We start from the raw sequence: 13240 nt of genomic DNA on the forward strand, positions 1-13240 counted from the left end.
AATTTTTTTATTTTGATAACCTATAAAATGTCTGAGCTAGTTATGGTACTTCATAGAATAGTCTACAGAGGTCACTGTTGAGTAGCACAAAGTTATTACTGTATGACTGTTTCTGTGTTCAGCTCCATTCTGCACTCTTGCTTTCCCATATATACACCGTATTTCCCCCCAACCAAACCATGCGAGGTAAGCCAAGAACAAATGCCAGTTACTGTTTGAAATAAAATAACCCACAAACCCAGGTTCGGATGTAATGCTAAACCAAACAATATGAGCAAAACTAGCAAGAGAGGAATGAAATACCCACAATTTTAGGAGCATGTGACAATTCAGCAACTAGCAGTCCCAAACAATCAGCAAATATTAATCTCAAACAACCAGGGTCCCCGAACATCTAAACAACTAAACTAAACATAGTTTAGTTTAACCATGGTTTAAAGTGATATGTGAGCAAGGCCTACAGCGTTTTCGATGTTTTTCAACTTAGCTTAAATTGATACCCGTTTCATCCCTTTTCTTAAAGGCATTGCTACGTTTTTAAGGCTGCCTCCCAAACAGAGGTATTTCCTTGGTTTTCACTGCAAAGTTAGCTGCATCTAATAGTTATGAAATAGTTAATATTTTATATTATCCATTAACTGCTGTTGTTTTTTTCTCTTGTAGGATTCAGAACATTCCCAGGTGGAAGTTATCTGGATATAATTTTATGCATTTGTAATTTAGATAGAAATTCATTCAGTGTCGGTGTGTAATTTAATCCAATATGTAATATATCTATAACACAGGTTGACTGGGAGCAAATTTATTCTAGATCTGAGGTGTGAATGTGTGATCTGGTATTGTTAGGCACTAAAGGGGTGAAATTGGGAGTCCTACAAGTCATGCTTGATGTTTTTACTCTGGGTAGAAGTGGGACTGTTGGTGAGAGAAAGGACATTTTGAGCCAGTACACCTAGCTAAACTTTACATGCAAAACATCATGTTTGAAATAATATATAGCAAAACTCCAGCAGCTGCTTCTGTTACAGAAAATGTAGGGTTGCCATGTGACCTCTTTTTCTAGAATATGTCCTCTTTTTCAGGGGTTAAACAAAAGCATTGCTGCTAAGCATAGTGGCAATTTGCTTAGCTATTTTCCCCTGTTGAACTTCCAAGATGAGACATGAAACCCAAATTCATATCATAAGGCAAGATTCACACAGAAAAGGTTCACACAAGCAGTGGGGGGAGTCCTTTAAACTTGGTAGTCATTGAAAGCAGTTAGACGTTCTTTTCAATTAATACGTAGAGAGCAAGGGGAAGGGATCCCTTAAATTTTTTTTTTAATGATAACAAGCACATGAATCCACCCCATGGAGCAGCAAACACACACACTCTCTCTGTGTCTCTCCCCACGCCCCCCCCTCCAATCCCAAGAGCCCTAAGAAACTGTGTCAGAGGTTTGTGCCCAATCCCAGCTCCCTTGCCATCCAATACAGTAAACTCTTTCACAGGTTTTCCCCCTGCCAGCAAGCAGGCGCAAGCTGAGGCTGGATAATCCATGGATCTTTACTGTGGCTTTCACTGAACAATTAACAAGATAAGCAAGTCCCTGGCAGGGGATGGTGCCGTGGACCCCCCTGGGTGTGTTCCACGGACCCCCGGGGGGTCCCCAGACCCCCAACTGGGAACCACTCATCCAATATTTTACCCAGAGTGCATCACACTGGCCTTCTGGGAACTGCCATCTTGCAGTCAGATCCACATTTTTGGTATGAAGATAACATTTAGGACTTCAGATAACTTTTCTTAAGCTATCTTATTCGCTCACACACAAGGTTGGTCACCTATCCATCTCTACCTGTGAAAATGCAGCTGGGAAAGTGTCTGTAGAGCAGATTCCAGTTGGTGGCCATGTGTAGCAGGCAGAGGAGTAGATGGACTGTTGCGCACTAATAGGGTGACTTGCATCGGATGCAACCCTCCATGTGAAATTAAAAAAGGTATAATAAACAAACACCCTCTCAACCTGTTATATCCCCATCTGTGAGTCTGCTGAGCAATAGTATGACTTCACTTACAATTCACACAGGACCCGTTGCCTCCAGCAAGCCATACTTTGTTCGTTTCGCAAGAGCTTTGTTTCCCAACCTACAGGAAACTCCACCTCTGAGGCAGCGCACAAGGAATTTGCTTCTGAAAGAGGCCAAAAGTTAAAGGCTCTGTCTGTCAAGGCAGGCTGACAAATGGAGTGACTAAGCCCTATTGTAGCTCTGACATAGTAGGACAATTGGAGCTCAGCTTAGCAGGAAGAAGGAGCCACAGGCCCAGTCGCGTTCAGCACCAAAAGGGAAATGCCCAGCTTTCCCGGGTCCGTGTTGTTGTGACGTGGGGTTTGTGATTTCAGCTCTCTTGACAAAACATGCTGGAGACAGTTCTCTAGTAACAGCTCTTTATTAAAGTGAACAAGACTGAAGACTGAGGAGAGGAAAGCTACATTTATAGGGACAGGGGACTAGCTAGGAAGGGATACATTTTGGAGGGAACAATATCACGCAATCACAGTGCTGCCTTTTGGAGGAAACCAATAAGACAGAGGATCCAAATACAGCAGCTTAAATGAACCAATAGTAGCTGTACCCTCTGGGACCAAAAGGCAGTTACTTTATCCTAATGCAAATACAGACAATAATAATACAGATATAAAATCCTTTGACTCAATACACAACACCCCTCCCCCCCTAGTGAGCACAGCAGACGTAATCCCTCAGGTACTGTGGGGTCCTACAACTTCTACCTGATCTCCTGACAACAGGTGTTGCAGGTTCTGGATTGGGTGTTACCTGTGGTGGAGGGGCTGCTATAGGGGTTTCATCAGGAACAGATGGAGTCCCAGACATCTCAGGGTCCCCGACCTGTACCTCGTCATCATGAGGACTAGCAGACCCTGGTTCATTTGCTGAAGCCCCTGGTGACTGCACCTCTGGACCATTTTCACTCTGGTCTCGCAGCTGTGCGTCATTAGCCAGGGATGAATTATCTGACTCCTCCCTGCTGAGCGCCCGGCGCCTCAGCTGATCTATATGTCTCTTCCAAACTTGCCCATTTTCCAAGGTCACATAATAGGACACAGGTCCACTAGCCCGGGTGATCACACCAGCCACCCACCGTGGACCTCGTGAATAGTTCCTCACCCAGACCAGATCTTCAGGGGCGAGATACCTTGTTGTGTCAGTCTCAGCCTGGGGGGTTGCTCTTGAATTACGGTTTGGCATTTTATCTGGGTGGACATAATCCAGCACCGTTACCAGTCTTCTACCTAAGAGCAGTTCGGCTGGCGACTTGCCCGTCGCAGTACACGGCGTCGCATGCTGCAAAAATAACATTCGCGCAATGCGAGCCGACCAGTTACCCTCCATTAAGCGCGCAATGGATTCTTTGGCTGTTCTTACCATGCGCTCAGCCTGCCCATTGGAGGATGGGTGAAAGGGCGCGGATGTGACCCCTCTTATGAAGTTATCAGCCAAGAATGCCCTGAATTCTTGGGATACAAAAGCTGCCCCATTATCTGATACAATGGTCTCAGGTAACCCGTGGGTAGCAAACAGCTGCCTCAACACCTTGATTACGGCAGCTGATGCCATGCTAGGGACCATCGCCACTTCTAACCATTTGGAATATGCATCAACGATAACCAAAAAGACCTTCCCTTGGAATGGCCCCGCAAAATCTATGTGCAGCCGGCTCCAGGGAGTCCTGGACTGCTCCCACCAGTGGACTGGTGCTCTGGCCACTTCTGGCCGCACCTCTTGGCATGCCTTGCATGTTCGTACCCATTGTTCTATGTTCTGGTCCATTCCAGGCCACCACACATAACATCGGGCTAGCGACTTCATCCTGACCATTCCCGGGTGTCCCATGTGAAGCGTCTCAAGAACCCTGTTTCTCAGTGGTGCTGGGATGATCACCCTATCTCCCCATAGGAGACAACCCTTATGCATGGACAATTCGTGCTGCCTTGTCGCATAAGGCCTGAATTTTTCTTCATGCGGACCACCTGGCCACCCCCTCCCCACCCAAGTGAGCACACGGGAGAGAACAGCATCTTTCCTCGTTTTCTCAGCTATATCCGTAGCTGTTACAGGAGCCCCCGGAAGTGTTTCTAGCATCATAATGTGCTCCGCCGGAGCAGGATCCTCATTGCTCCCGCCAGGAAGGGGCAAGCGACTCAGCGCATCAGCATGGCACAATTGTTTCCCCGGCACATGGGTCAAGGTGTACTGGAACCCATTCAGGAATATTGACCAACGCAACATTCTGGGGGAGAGAATTTGTGGCGTTTGTTTGTTTGGGTTGAACAACCCTAACAGTGGTTTGTGGTCCGTTTCAATGGAGAATTGGCGACCGTACAAATAATCATAGAACCTTTTGATTCCGGACACAATAGCCAGTGCCTCTTTATCAATTTGAGCATAGTTGCGCTCCGTGGGCGACAACGTACGGGAATAGAAAGAGATGGGCTTTTCCGACCCATCCGGTTCCCTATGACTCAGCACAGCCCCCAGACCGTATTGAGAGGCATCACATGCCAGGACCAGCGGCTTTGACTCATCATAATGAGCAAGGACGCTCCTGCTACTCAGCATTCCTCGCAAGGAGTCAAAAGCCTTCTGCTGCTCCCGCCCCCATCGCCACACATTCTTTTTCTGCAATAGTCTATGTAATGGTTCAGCTACCGAAGCTTTCTGGGGTAAGAACGAATGATAAAAGTTAATAAGTCCCAGGAATGACTGCAACTCCGTCTTGTTCTGTGGTCGTGGTGCCTCGATGATGGCCTTAATCTTAGCATCTGTGGGGTGGATGCCTGATGCATCAATTTTAAACCCCAAGAAATCCACCGTTGGCACCCCAAAACTGCATTTTTCCTTTTTCAGTTGCAACCCCACCTCCTTGAACTTGAGCAACACTGCACGGACACGCGCAACCAGTTCCTGTGGGTCTTTTCCAGCAATCAAAACGTCATCAAAAAATGGCAAGACCCCCGGCAGACCTCTTAATAGGCGTTCCATGAGCCCTTGAAAAATCCCTGGGGCCACACAAACTCCGAACTGTAATCTGTTAACTCTGAATGCCCCTTTATGTGTGACAATAGTCTGTGCTTCCGCTGATTGTGGGGCTACTGGCAGCTGTTGGTAAGCTTGTGCCAGGTCAATTTTGGCGAACACCTTGCCCCCAGCCAGTTTAGCCAACAGATGTGATACAACTGGAATGGGGTATGAGTTTCCCCTGAGTGCCTTATTGATAGTACATTTGTAATCTGCACATATCCTGACTTCCCCATTTGCTTTAAGGGGCGTGACGATTGGAGTCTCCCACTTAGCAGAGTCCACGGGTGAGAGAACTCCCTGCTTGACCAATTTATCCAGCTCTGCCTCGATCTTGGGTTGCAGTGCAAATGGCACTCGCCTTGGTTTGAGTCGGATTGGAGCCACCCCGGGGTCCAACTCGAAGTCAACTGGGGGCCCTTTATAACAACCCAGTTTTCCATTAAAGAGACCAGCAAATTCCTTGCATAATACCTCGCTCATCTCAGGGCAGGTTTGGATTGAATTAAGCCCTGAGATACTCAGTCCCAGGGCAGGGAACCAGTCAGTGCCCAGGAGACTGGGGCGACTGCCCTTCGCAATCACCAGTTTGAGTACAGCCTGTTTGTCCCGGAACTGTACTCTCACGGCACACATTCCCATAACATGGATGCGGCCTGCTGAGTACGACTGCAAGGTTGCCGGAAAGGGCTCCAGAGGGGGCAACTTACCCCGGGGGAAGAATGTCTTCGCGGTCTGGTCTGACACGATGGTGAATGCAGATCCGGAGTCCACCTCCATGTCGCACTGCTGACCCTCAATCTTCACCTTGACGTGTGCCTTGCCTTGCGCTGGAAACTGCACGGCCCTCCCATTGATCTCCGTTACGTAGTGGCAGTCCTTTAGAAAACGAGTTGCTGTGGGCGGTCTGCGATGCTCCAGTCTAGGTGCTCCTGTCGCTCCCGGCGCCGCCGATCTACAGACCCTGGCGATGTGACCCGTCTTTCCGCACGTCCGGCAGATAGCATCCCTGAAACGACAACTCTTCCTTTCATGGTTTCCGCCACAACCTGGGCAACTGCCTCGGCGATCTCTGTGCACTGTGCAGGCCTGACGCACCGACTCAACCCCACGGACTGGGCTCTGGCTTGGAGTAGCCTCTAGCTCGTCCATGGCATGCGCAACTTCTATCTGTGGCTTAGTGGCCTTGCGACTGGCATCAAGCTCCTCTCTTTCATAATTCTCCGTGGCGGTGGCCTCCTTCAAGGCTGAAGCAAGGGTAACCTCTTCTTTAGCCACGATGCGTCTTCTGGCTTTCTTGCTGCTCAGACCCCCAATAAACCGATCCAGGAGAGTCTCTTCCAGATTTTGGAAGCCGCAGTGCTGAGCGAGCTTCCGGAGTTCAGCCAGAAATGTGGATACAGACTCCCCAGCACGCTGCTGCCTCTTATGGAACTCCATCCGCCGGGCCATCTTGGTCTCAGTAGGCGCCAAGTGGCTTGTTAGGCAGGCAAGAATATCTTGGAGAGATGTCTCACTCAGCTTAGCTGGAGCAAGTAATGCCTTGGCTAGCTTGAAAGTCTCGGGCCCACAGTAGCTCAGGAATGTGGCCCTTCTTTTGCTGGCATCGGTGATCCCTTGAGCCACTGCGAAGAACTCGAAGCGTTCGACGTAGTCTTCCCAGGTGTGGGGCTCTGATGGCTGGAAGGGCTCCAATACCCTTGGACTCTCCATTGTCCTAGCAGGCAGGGTCGTCTTCTCAGCTGGCCAGTGAGTCTTGTTCTCAGCTGCAATCCGGACTCTGAGGCAGGGTTGTGTTTAACCGCTCCTCAGCATTCCGGATCCCACCTTCGTCGCCAGTTGTTGTGACGTGGGGTTTGTGATTTCAGCTCTCTTGACAAAACATGCTGGAGACAGTTCTCTAGTAACAGCTCTTTATTAAAGTGAACAAGACTGAAGACTGAGGAGAGGAAAGCTACATTTATAGGGACAGGGGACTAGCTAGGAAGGGATACATTTTGGAGGGAACAATATCACGCAATCACAGTGCTGCCTTTTGGAGGAAACCAATAAGACAGAGGATCCAAATACAGCAGCTTAAATGAACCAATAGTAGCTGTACCCTCTGGGACCAAAAGGCAGTTACTTTATCCTAATGCAAATACAGACAATAATAATACAGATATAAAATCCTTTGACTCAATACACAACACGTGTCTCATAAAGTCAGGAATATTTTTGTCACTTGCATTTCTCAGCTTTTAATCAGGGCTGGCTGAAGGTTTTTCGTTCCCCCAGGCAAATTATGGCCTACCATGAAAGGTGGCGTTTGGACTGCCAAACATTGAAGGGAGCCATTTGCAGGTATCTGATGTTGCTTTTGAGTGAATCGGACGGCATCGAGTTTTTGGCAAAACCACTGTTAGGGCATCAAGAGCTCATTTATGGCCTACCATAAAACATGGGGTTTGCACCGCCAAATGTTGTAGGGTTTAATTTGCAGGGGTTTGACACTACTTTTGAGTGAATCTGACGTTGAGTTTTTGGTGAAACCGTGACCTGACAGGTTAGGGCACTGAGGGCTCATTTTATGGCTTACCATGAAACATGGGGTTTGCACTGTCAAATGTTACAGGGCCCGTTTTCCTGGCATTTGGTGCCGCTTAGGAGTGAATTTGGAGATGTCACATTTTTGTCGAAACCGTTAGGGCTCTGGGGGCTCGTTTTATGGGGCACTGTGAAACGTAGGGTTTTCACTGCTAAAGGGTGCGGGGGGGGGGGCTTTTGCGAGGTTTTGGCACCACTTGGAAGTGAATCAAACGAAATGTATTCTATGTATTCTATGAAACTTTGACCCCGCAGGTTCGGGTGCCAAAGGTTCATTTTGGGGGGGCGCCGTGAATCATTAGGTTTTCACAGCCCAAGGGGGAATTGGAATGAATCGGACAAATTCAAGTTCTTGTGGGGTGAAGTGAAAATCCATGTTTTAGCATCTCACGGAATCAACATGGTGTGATATCCAACTGAGTCGTATTCAAAGTAGACCTAATGAGATCAATGGACTTAATTCTGATTATATCTGCGAGTCTTCTCTGAGTAGGCCTTAGTAGTTGGATATCGGCCATACTCAGTTTCTCTCTAACCTCAGCATTTTATTCTGTAAGCTACTCTGGAAACAGTTTCTGAATTGACGAACCTGCATCCCCACCAAAAGTTGGATGCCATGGTATGAGCAGGTTTGTCACTCAGAACTCCTCATGCTAAACATACACGTATTTAAGCTCAAATGCAACAACCGCTTGAAAAAATGTGTGAATTTCTTCTCCACAAGCGGCACTTGTTCTTTAGAGCAGTGGTCCTCAACCTTGGGCCTACAGATGTTTTGAGACTACAATTCCCATCATCCCTGACCACTGGTCCTGCTAGCTAGGGATCATGGGAGTTGTAGGCCAAAAACTACCATAGACTAGAACCCAAAGATGGTTTGAGTTTCCAAATATAACAAGCAACCATAGTTTGAGATGTTTATCCAGTCTGGTTCGCTGTCCTCTTAAGTGCTAAAAAGTCCACTCCTCTCTACGAGGTCTACAAGTTGCTTTCAGGTTTTGACATGCCTCCATTTCAATATATATGACGTTGCCATATTTCAAAAAGTCTCCCCTTTACCAACCCAGCTCTCAAAATGCAATATTATTGAACTGTAGGGTTTCTAATTGTCAGCTTTGCTGCAGAGTACTGAAACGCCTAGCTACACAAAACCTAATTACAGCCCGTTCTGACCCCTTTTTTTGTCTGTGGTCAGTAAAGCGAGATGAGTTCCGCAACCCCAGAGGGATCCGCGACTAGAGCTAATGGTCAGGGGTCCCTTTACCTTTACCTGCTGCAAAGGTATTTGTGCTAAAGGATTTTAATCTAGGTAAAGCCAAGAATACTGCCCCCTGTAAAGCCAGTGCCTTCGCTATTATTGCAATGGGTTTACACTCGCTACATGCCACTACGGTTTTGCCCTCAAACACCGAGGAAGTTTTATAAGCCCTACACATAGCAACAAGACACCAGAATGCCAGGTGGCACCAAATCGCTCCAACAACTTTCCCACTGCAAAGTGGATTCAGCCGGTCCCCCACCCCAAACAACGCCATCATTCAGAGCAATAATAATATTTGTTGGGTCAACAAAGCAACATACAATCTGAGAGGTGTGCCCCAATGTTTGAATTATGGGGAAAGAGGAAGGAGGTCCCTTAATGATAGTTGCTGAAAAAGCCACAGGAAGGGAGAATGCTCTTGTGCTCGACTTCTACTTGCTGCTGGTTTCCCTCAGTCATCTGGTTGGTCACTGTGAAAACAGGACGCTGGACTAAATAGGCCATTGGCTTGATCCAGCAGACTCTTATGTTTTTAATGAAACCCATTAGTTTCACCCACTCGCTCCATCCAACCTTAGCTGAAGCAGCTTCCTAATACCGGTAGTCTCTGTTTTTAAAAGACTCCTTTTGTGGGGGCACTACAAGAGTTGAAGAGGCTGGGCTAACTATCTCTCCCACTTTAATTTAAACATAATCCCTTAGAATGCTGGGAGAAGGATCCTGGTGTGTAGAAACCTAGCAATCCAGTTACTTGGGGTTGGAAAAATGTCTTGGTTCATATGTGGAGAATTTTCGCTAATAACATTTTGTGTTGCTCAGGGTTAACCAGTCAACACTCCCCAACAAAACAAAACAAAACAAAAACCCTGTCATTGTTGAATACTGTCTAGATGCATCCTTATTTCACATCCTTACTCTCTCCTGGGTAGCTCAGTTGGTGAGAGCATGGTGCTGATAACACCAAGGTTGCAAGTTTGATCCCTGTATGGGACAGCTGCAGATTCCTGCATTGCAGGGAAGCTTTTAATGTTTAACAGACCATTGTATTTTAATATTTTATTGGAAACTGCCCAATGTGGCTGGGGAAACCCAGCCAGATGGGCAGGGTATAAATAATAAACTTATTATTATTATTATTATTATTATTATTATTATTATTATTATTAAAAAATATTATTGGACTAGATGACCATATGGGTCACTTCCAGTTCTACAATTCTGTCATTTAAAGCATACGGCTTCCCGCAAAGAATCAAGGGAACTGTTGTGTATTAAAGGTGCTGGGAAATAAAGTTATGTGATGGATATATTACAGTTCCCAGGATGATTTGAAGGGAAACCATGTACAGTCATACCTCAGAGGTCGAACGCCTTGCAAGTCGAACGTTTTGGCTCCCGAACGCCACAAACCCAGAAGTGAGTGTTCCAGTTTGCAAACATTCTTTGGAACCTGAACGTCCAACGCGGGTTCCTCAGGTTCTGATTGGCTGCAGGAGCTTCCTGCAGCCAATCAGAAGCAGCGCCTTTGTTTCCAAACGTTTTGGAAGTCGAACAGACTTCCGGAACGGATTCTGTTCGACTTCCAAGGTATGACTGTACTTTAAATGTCTGGCGTGGATGTGACCTATGGTGCATGACATGTTAACATTGGCGCTGCCAGATTTCTGAAAAGTATGAATACAGAATACCTTGGTTTCTATGCTGCAGAGCAGTACGGGACTGCGATAATTCAACAGTATGGATGAGTCATATGTGTCCTTTTGAAGTTTCCATATGTCTAGTAACAAGAGCAAATTAAGTGCAATACAGTGCATTCTTACCTCTGAGTAGATCCCACTTAATACAGTGAGATTTACCTTTAAGCAAACCTGTTTCTACTGCATATCTGACAAATTGGTTATGCATCACCCAGCCTTAGGCTTTGAGAGAGATTAACACCTTAAAAGAAGAAGTGCTGTTCGCCTCCTGTTGTTTGTAGTTGTCACTGAGTACAGTGGTACCTTGGCTTATAGACGCTTCACATTACAGACGCTTCACATTACAGACGCTTCACGTTACAGACTCCGCTAACCCAGAAATAGTACCTTGGGTTAAGAACTTTGCTTCAGGATGAGAACAGATATCGCGCGGCCGCGGCACGGCAGCAGCAGGAGGCCCCATTAGCTAAAGTGGTACCTCAGGTTAAGAACAGTTTCAGGTTAAGAACGGACCTCCAGAACGAATTAAGTTCTTAACCCGAGGTACCACTGTAGTAGTTAGGGCTTTGCAAGGCCTAAGAAGCTGGACACCACACATGCGATGAAATGATGCACAATGGGTGGTAGTCCCAAAGTGTTGCATTTAGTCTAGCCAAGAAAGGCAGCTCCACGGTGAGTCACTTAGAAACATCTGGCTTTGCTAAGCTCTCGATGGAAAGGCTGAAAGTAACTTGGAAACAAATGCAGTTTGCCTTCGTCTCCCTGGAAGCTCGGCAGCTGGCAAACGGTAATTAGGAAAAGCTTGTCTCCATCACAGGGAAGAGGTCACAGCAGAGTCAATATAACTTTGTGATATAAGAGGAACAATCTCGAGGTGCGGGGTGAACTGAGCAAGCCAGGGCCGAACCTCAGAACATAGGATGAATCTTCTGGATCAAGCCACTTGGGTCCAGCACAGTGGCTGACCAGACACCTTGGAGAAGCCTGGACAATAGATATTGGTCATAAAATATATATGGTATAGCATGAGAACGATTGTGGAATATGAATATAAAATTTACAGCATGTTAGGGTCTGACACAGGAGTGCCTGGCGTGCTATGGTCCATGGGGTCACGAAGAGTCGGACACAACTAAACGACTAAACAACAACAACAACAAAGGGTCTGAGAGAAAATTATATGAAAATGATATATCGATGGGATCTAACACTGAGTAAACTGGCCAAAATGTATAAATCTAAATCAAATCAGTGTTGGAAACGTAAAGAGAAAGAAGGTTCTTTTGACCTTATGTGGTGGTCTTGCAGTAAGGTTAAAGCTTACTGGGAAATTATGTTTAATGAATGAAAAGGATGTTTAAAACAACTTTTTTATAAAAAAAAACCAGAAGATTTTCTCAGAACTACTGAAACTGTATAGAAACTTATTCTTGTATGCGACTACAGTGGCAAGAACGTTACTCGCCCCAAAAGGGAAAGAAGCAGAAGTCCCAGCAAAGGAAAAAATGGATACAAAAACTTATGGAATATGCAGAAATGGCAAAACTTACCAGAAGAATAAGAAATCAAGATAAAAGAATGAAAATGGTTTATTGAATATTTGCAGATAAATTGTAAACAGCTAAGAACATTGGCAGGATTATTGTAATAACCTGCAGTTTTATAACAGTATATATTTAAAGATGAATAAATGAGCAAATTAAGTTAATTTGGATATACAGAAGATATTAAAAATAAGTTTAAGAAACCGTAGAAAGTGGGGGAAGGAAGTCAAGTTTTGAAATGTCAAAATTATTGTAAGATCAGTGAAATGTATAAACCTGAATATATATATATATATCCCCCCTCCCCAAAGCCTCGGAGAAGCCTGCAAGCTGGACATGAATGCATCGGTTCTCTGCCCACCTCTGATTCCAAGCCACTGGCATTCAGAGTCATAATATCATAATGCCATTGCTGTTAGATTTGGCCTACTTTCAGTGCCAAAGTTTAGCCCTGGAATGCACAAAGCGCTTTTGAGCACATTCCCTTACCTCTCTGAGTGCCCGGTATATTCCTAAACCTATCTCTGTGGCAAGTTTGAGCTGCAATGCTTCTCTCTTTATGGTCAGTGTATCCATCAGCAATCCATCTCCTCCCGAGGAAGGAAGGCAACCAAGTCTCTCAGGGCACCAGAGTATAGCCATAGCGACAACACTGGGGATATCAAAGTGATGTAATGACAACATTGGGGCTGTGTCTGAAATACTGCTGCGCTGACACAGGGATGATGTGTAGATGTGTATGTGTGATTTTCGAATGTGTGTCCTATGGGGCTGTGCGTGGATTAACCTTGTATTGTGAGTTAATATTTCCAGGTGCAAAGCAGAATTGTGGACAGAGGCAGCCCAAAACATTTTGCCATCTTCGGTGAAGGACAAGGCAGCGAAGCTCCCTCCGCCTCCCAATGACATGTTGTTGTTTAGTCGTTTAGTCGTGTCCGACTCTTTGTGACCCCATGGACCAGAGCACGCCAGGCACTCCTGTCTTCCACTGCCTCCCGCAGTTTGGTCAAACTCATGTTCGTAGCTTCGAGAACACTGTCCAACCATCTCGTCCTCTGTCGTCCCCTT

The 13240-nt window shown here is 46.1% G+C and overlaps 1 protein-coding gene across 1 annotated transcript; it reads right to left on the minus strand.

Moving 5' to 3' along the window:
• Positions 1–872: 872 nt before the first annotated feature.
• On the minus strand, positions 873–5788 carry LOC132591655 (uncharacterized protein K02A2.6-like). The gene is made up of 2 exons (XM_060271064.1): positions 3316–5788; positions 873–915 (listed from the first exon to the last, which is right to left on the minus strand). The coding sequence occupies exons 1-2, from the start codon at positions 5724–5726 to the stop codon at positions 873–875; spliced, it is 2454 nt and encodes an 817-aa protein (XP_060127047.1). The 5' UTR covers positions 5727–5788.
• Positions 5789–13240: the final 7452 nt, after the last annotated feature.

This window comes from Zootoca vivipara, chromosome 2 (assembly GCF_963506605.1).
Source record: "Zootoca vivipara chromosome 2, rZooViv1.1, whole genome shotgun sequence".
In the NCBI taxonomy this organism is placed as follows: Eukaryota; Metazoa; Chordata; class Lepidosauria; order Squamata; family Lacertidae; genus Zootoca; species Zootoca vivipara.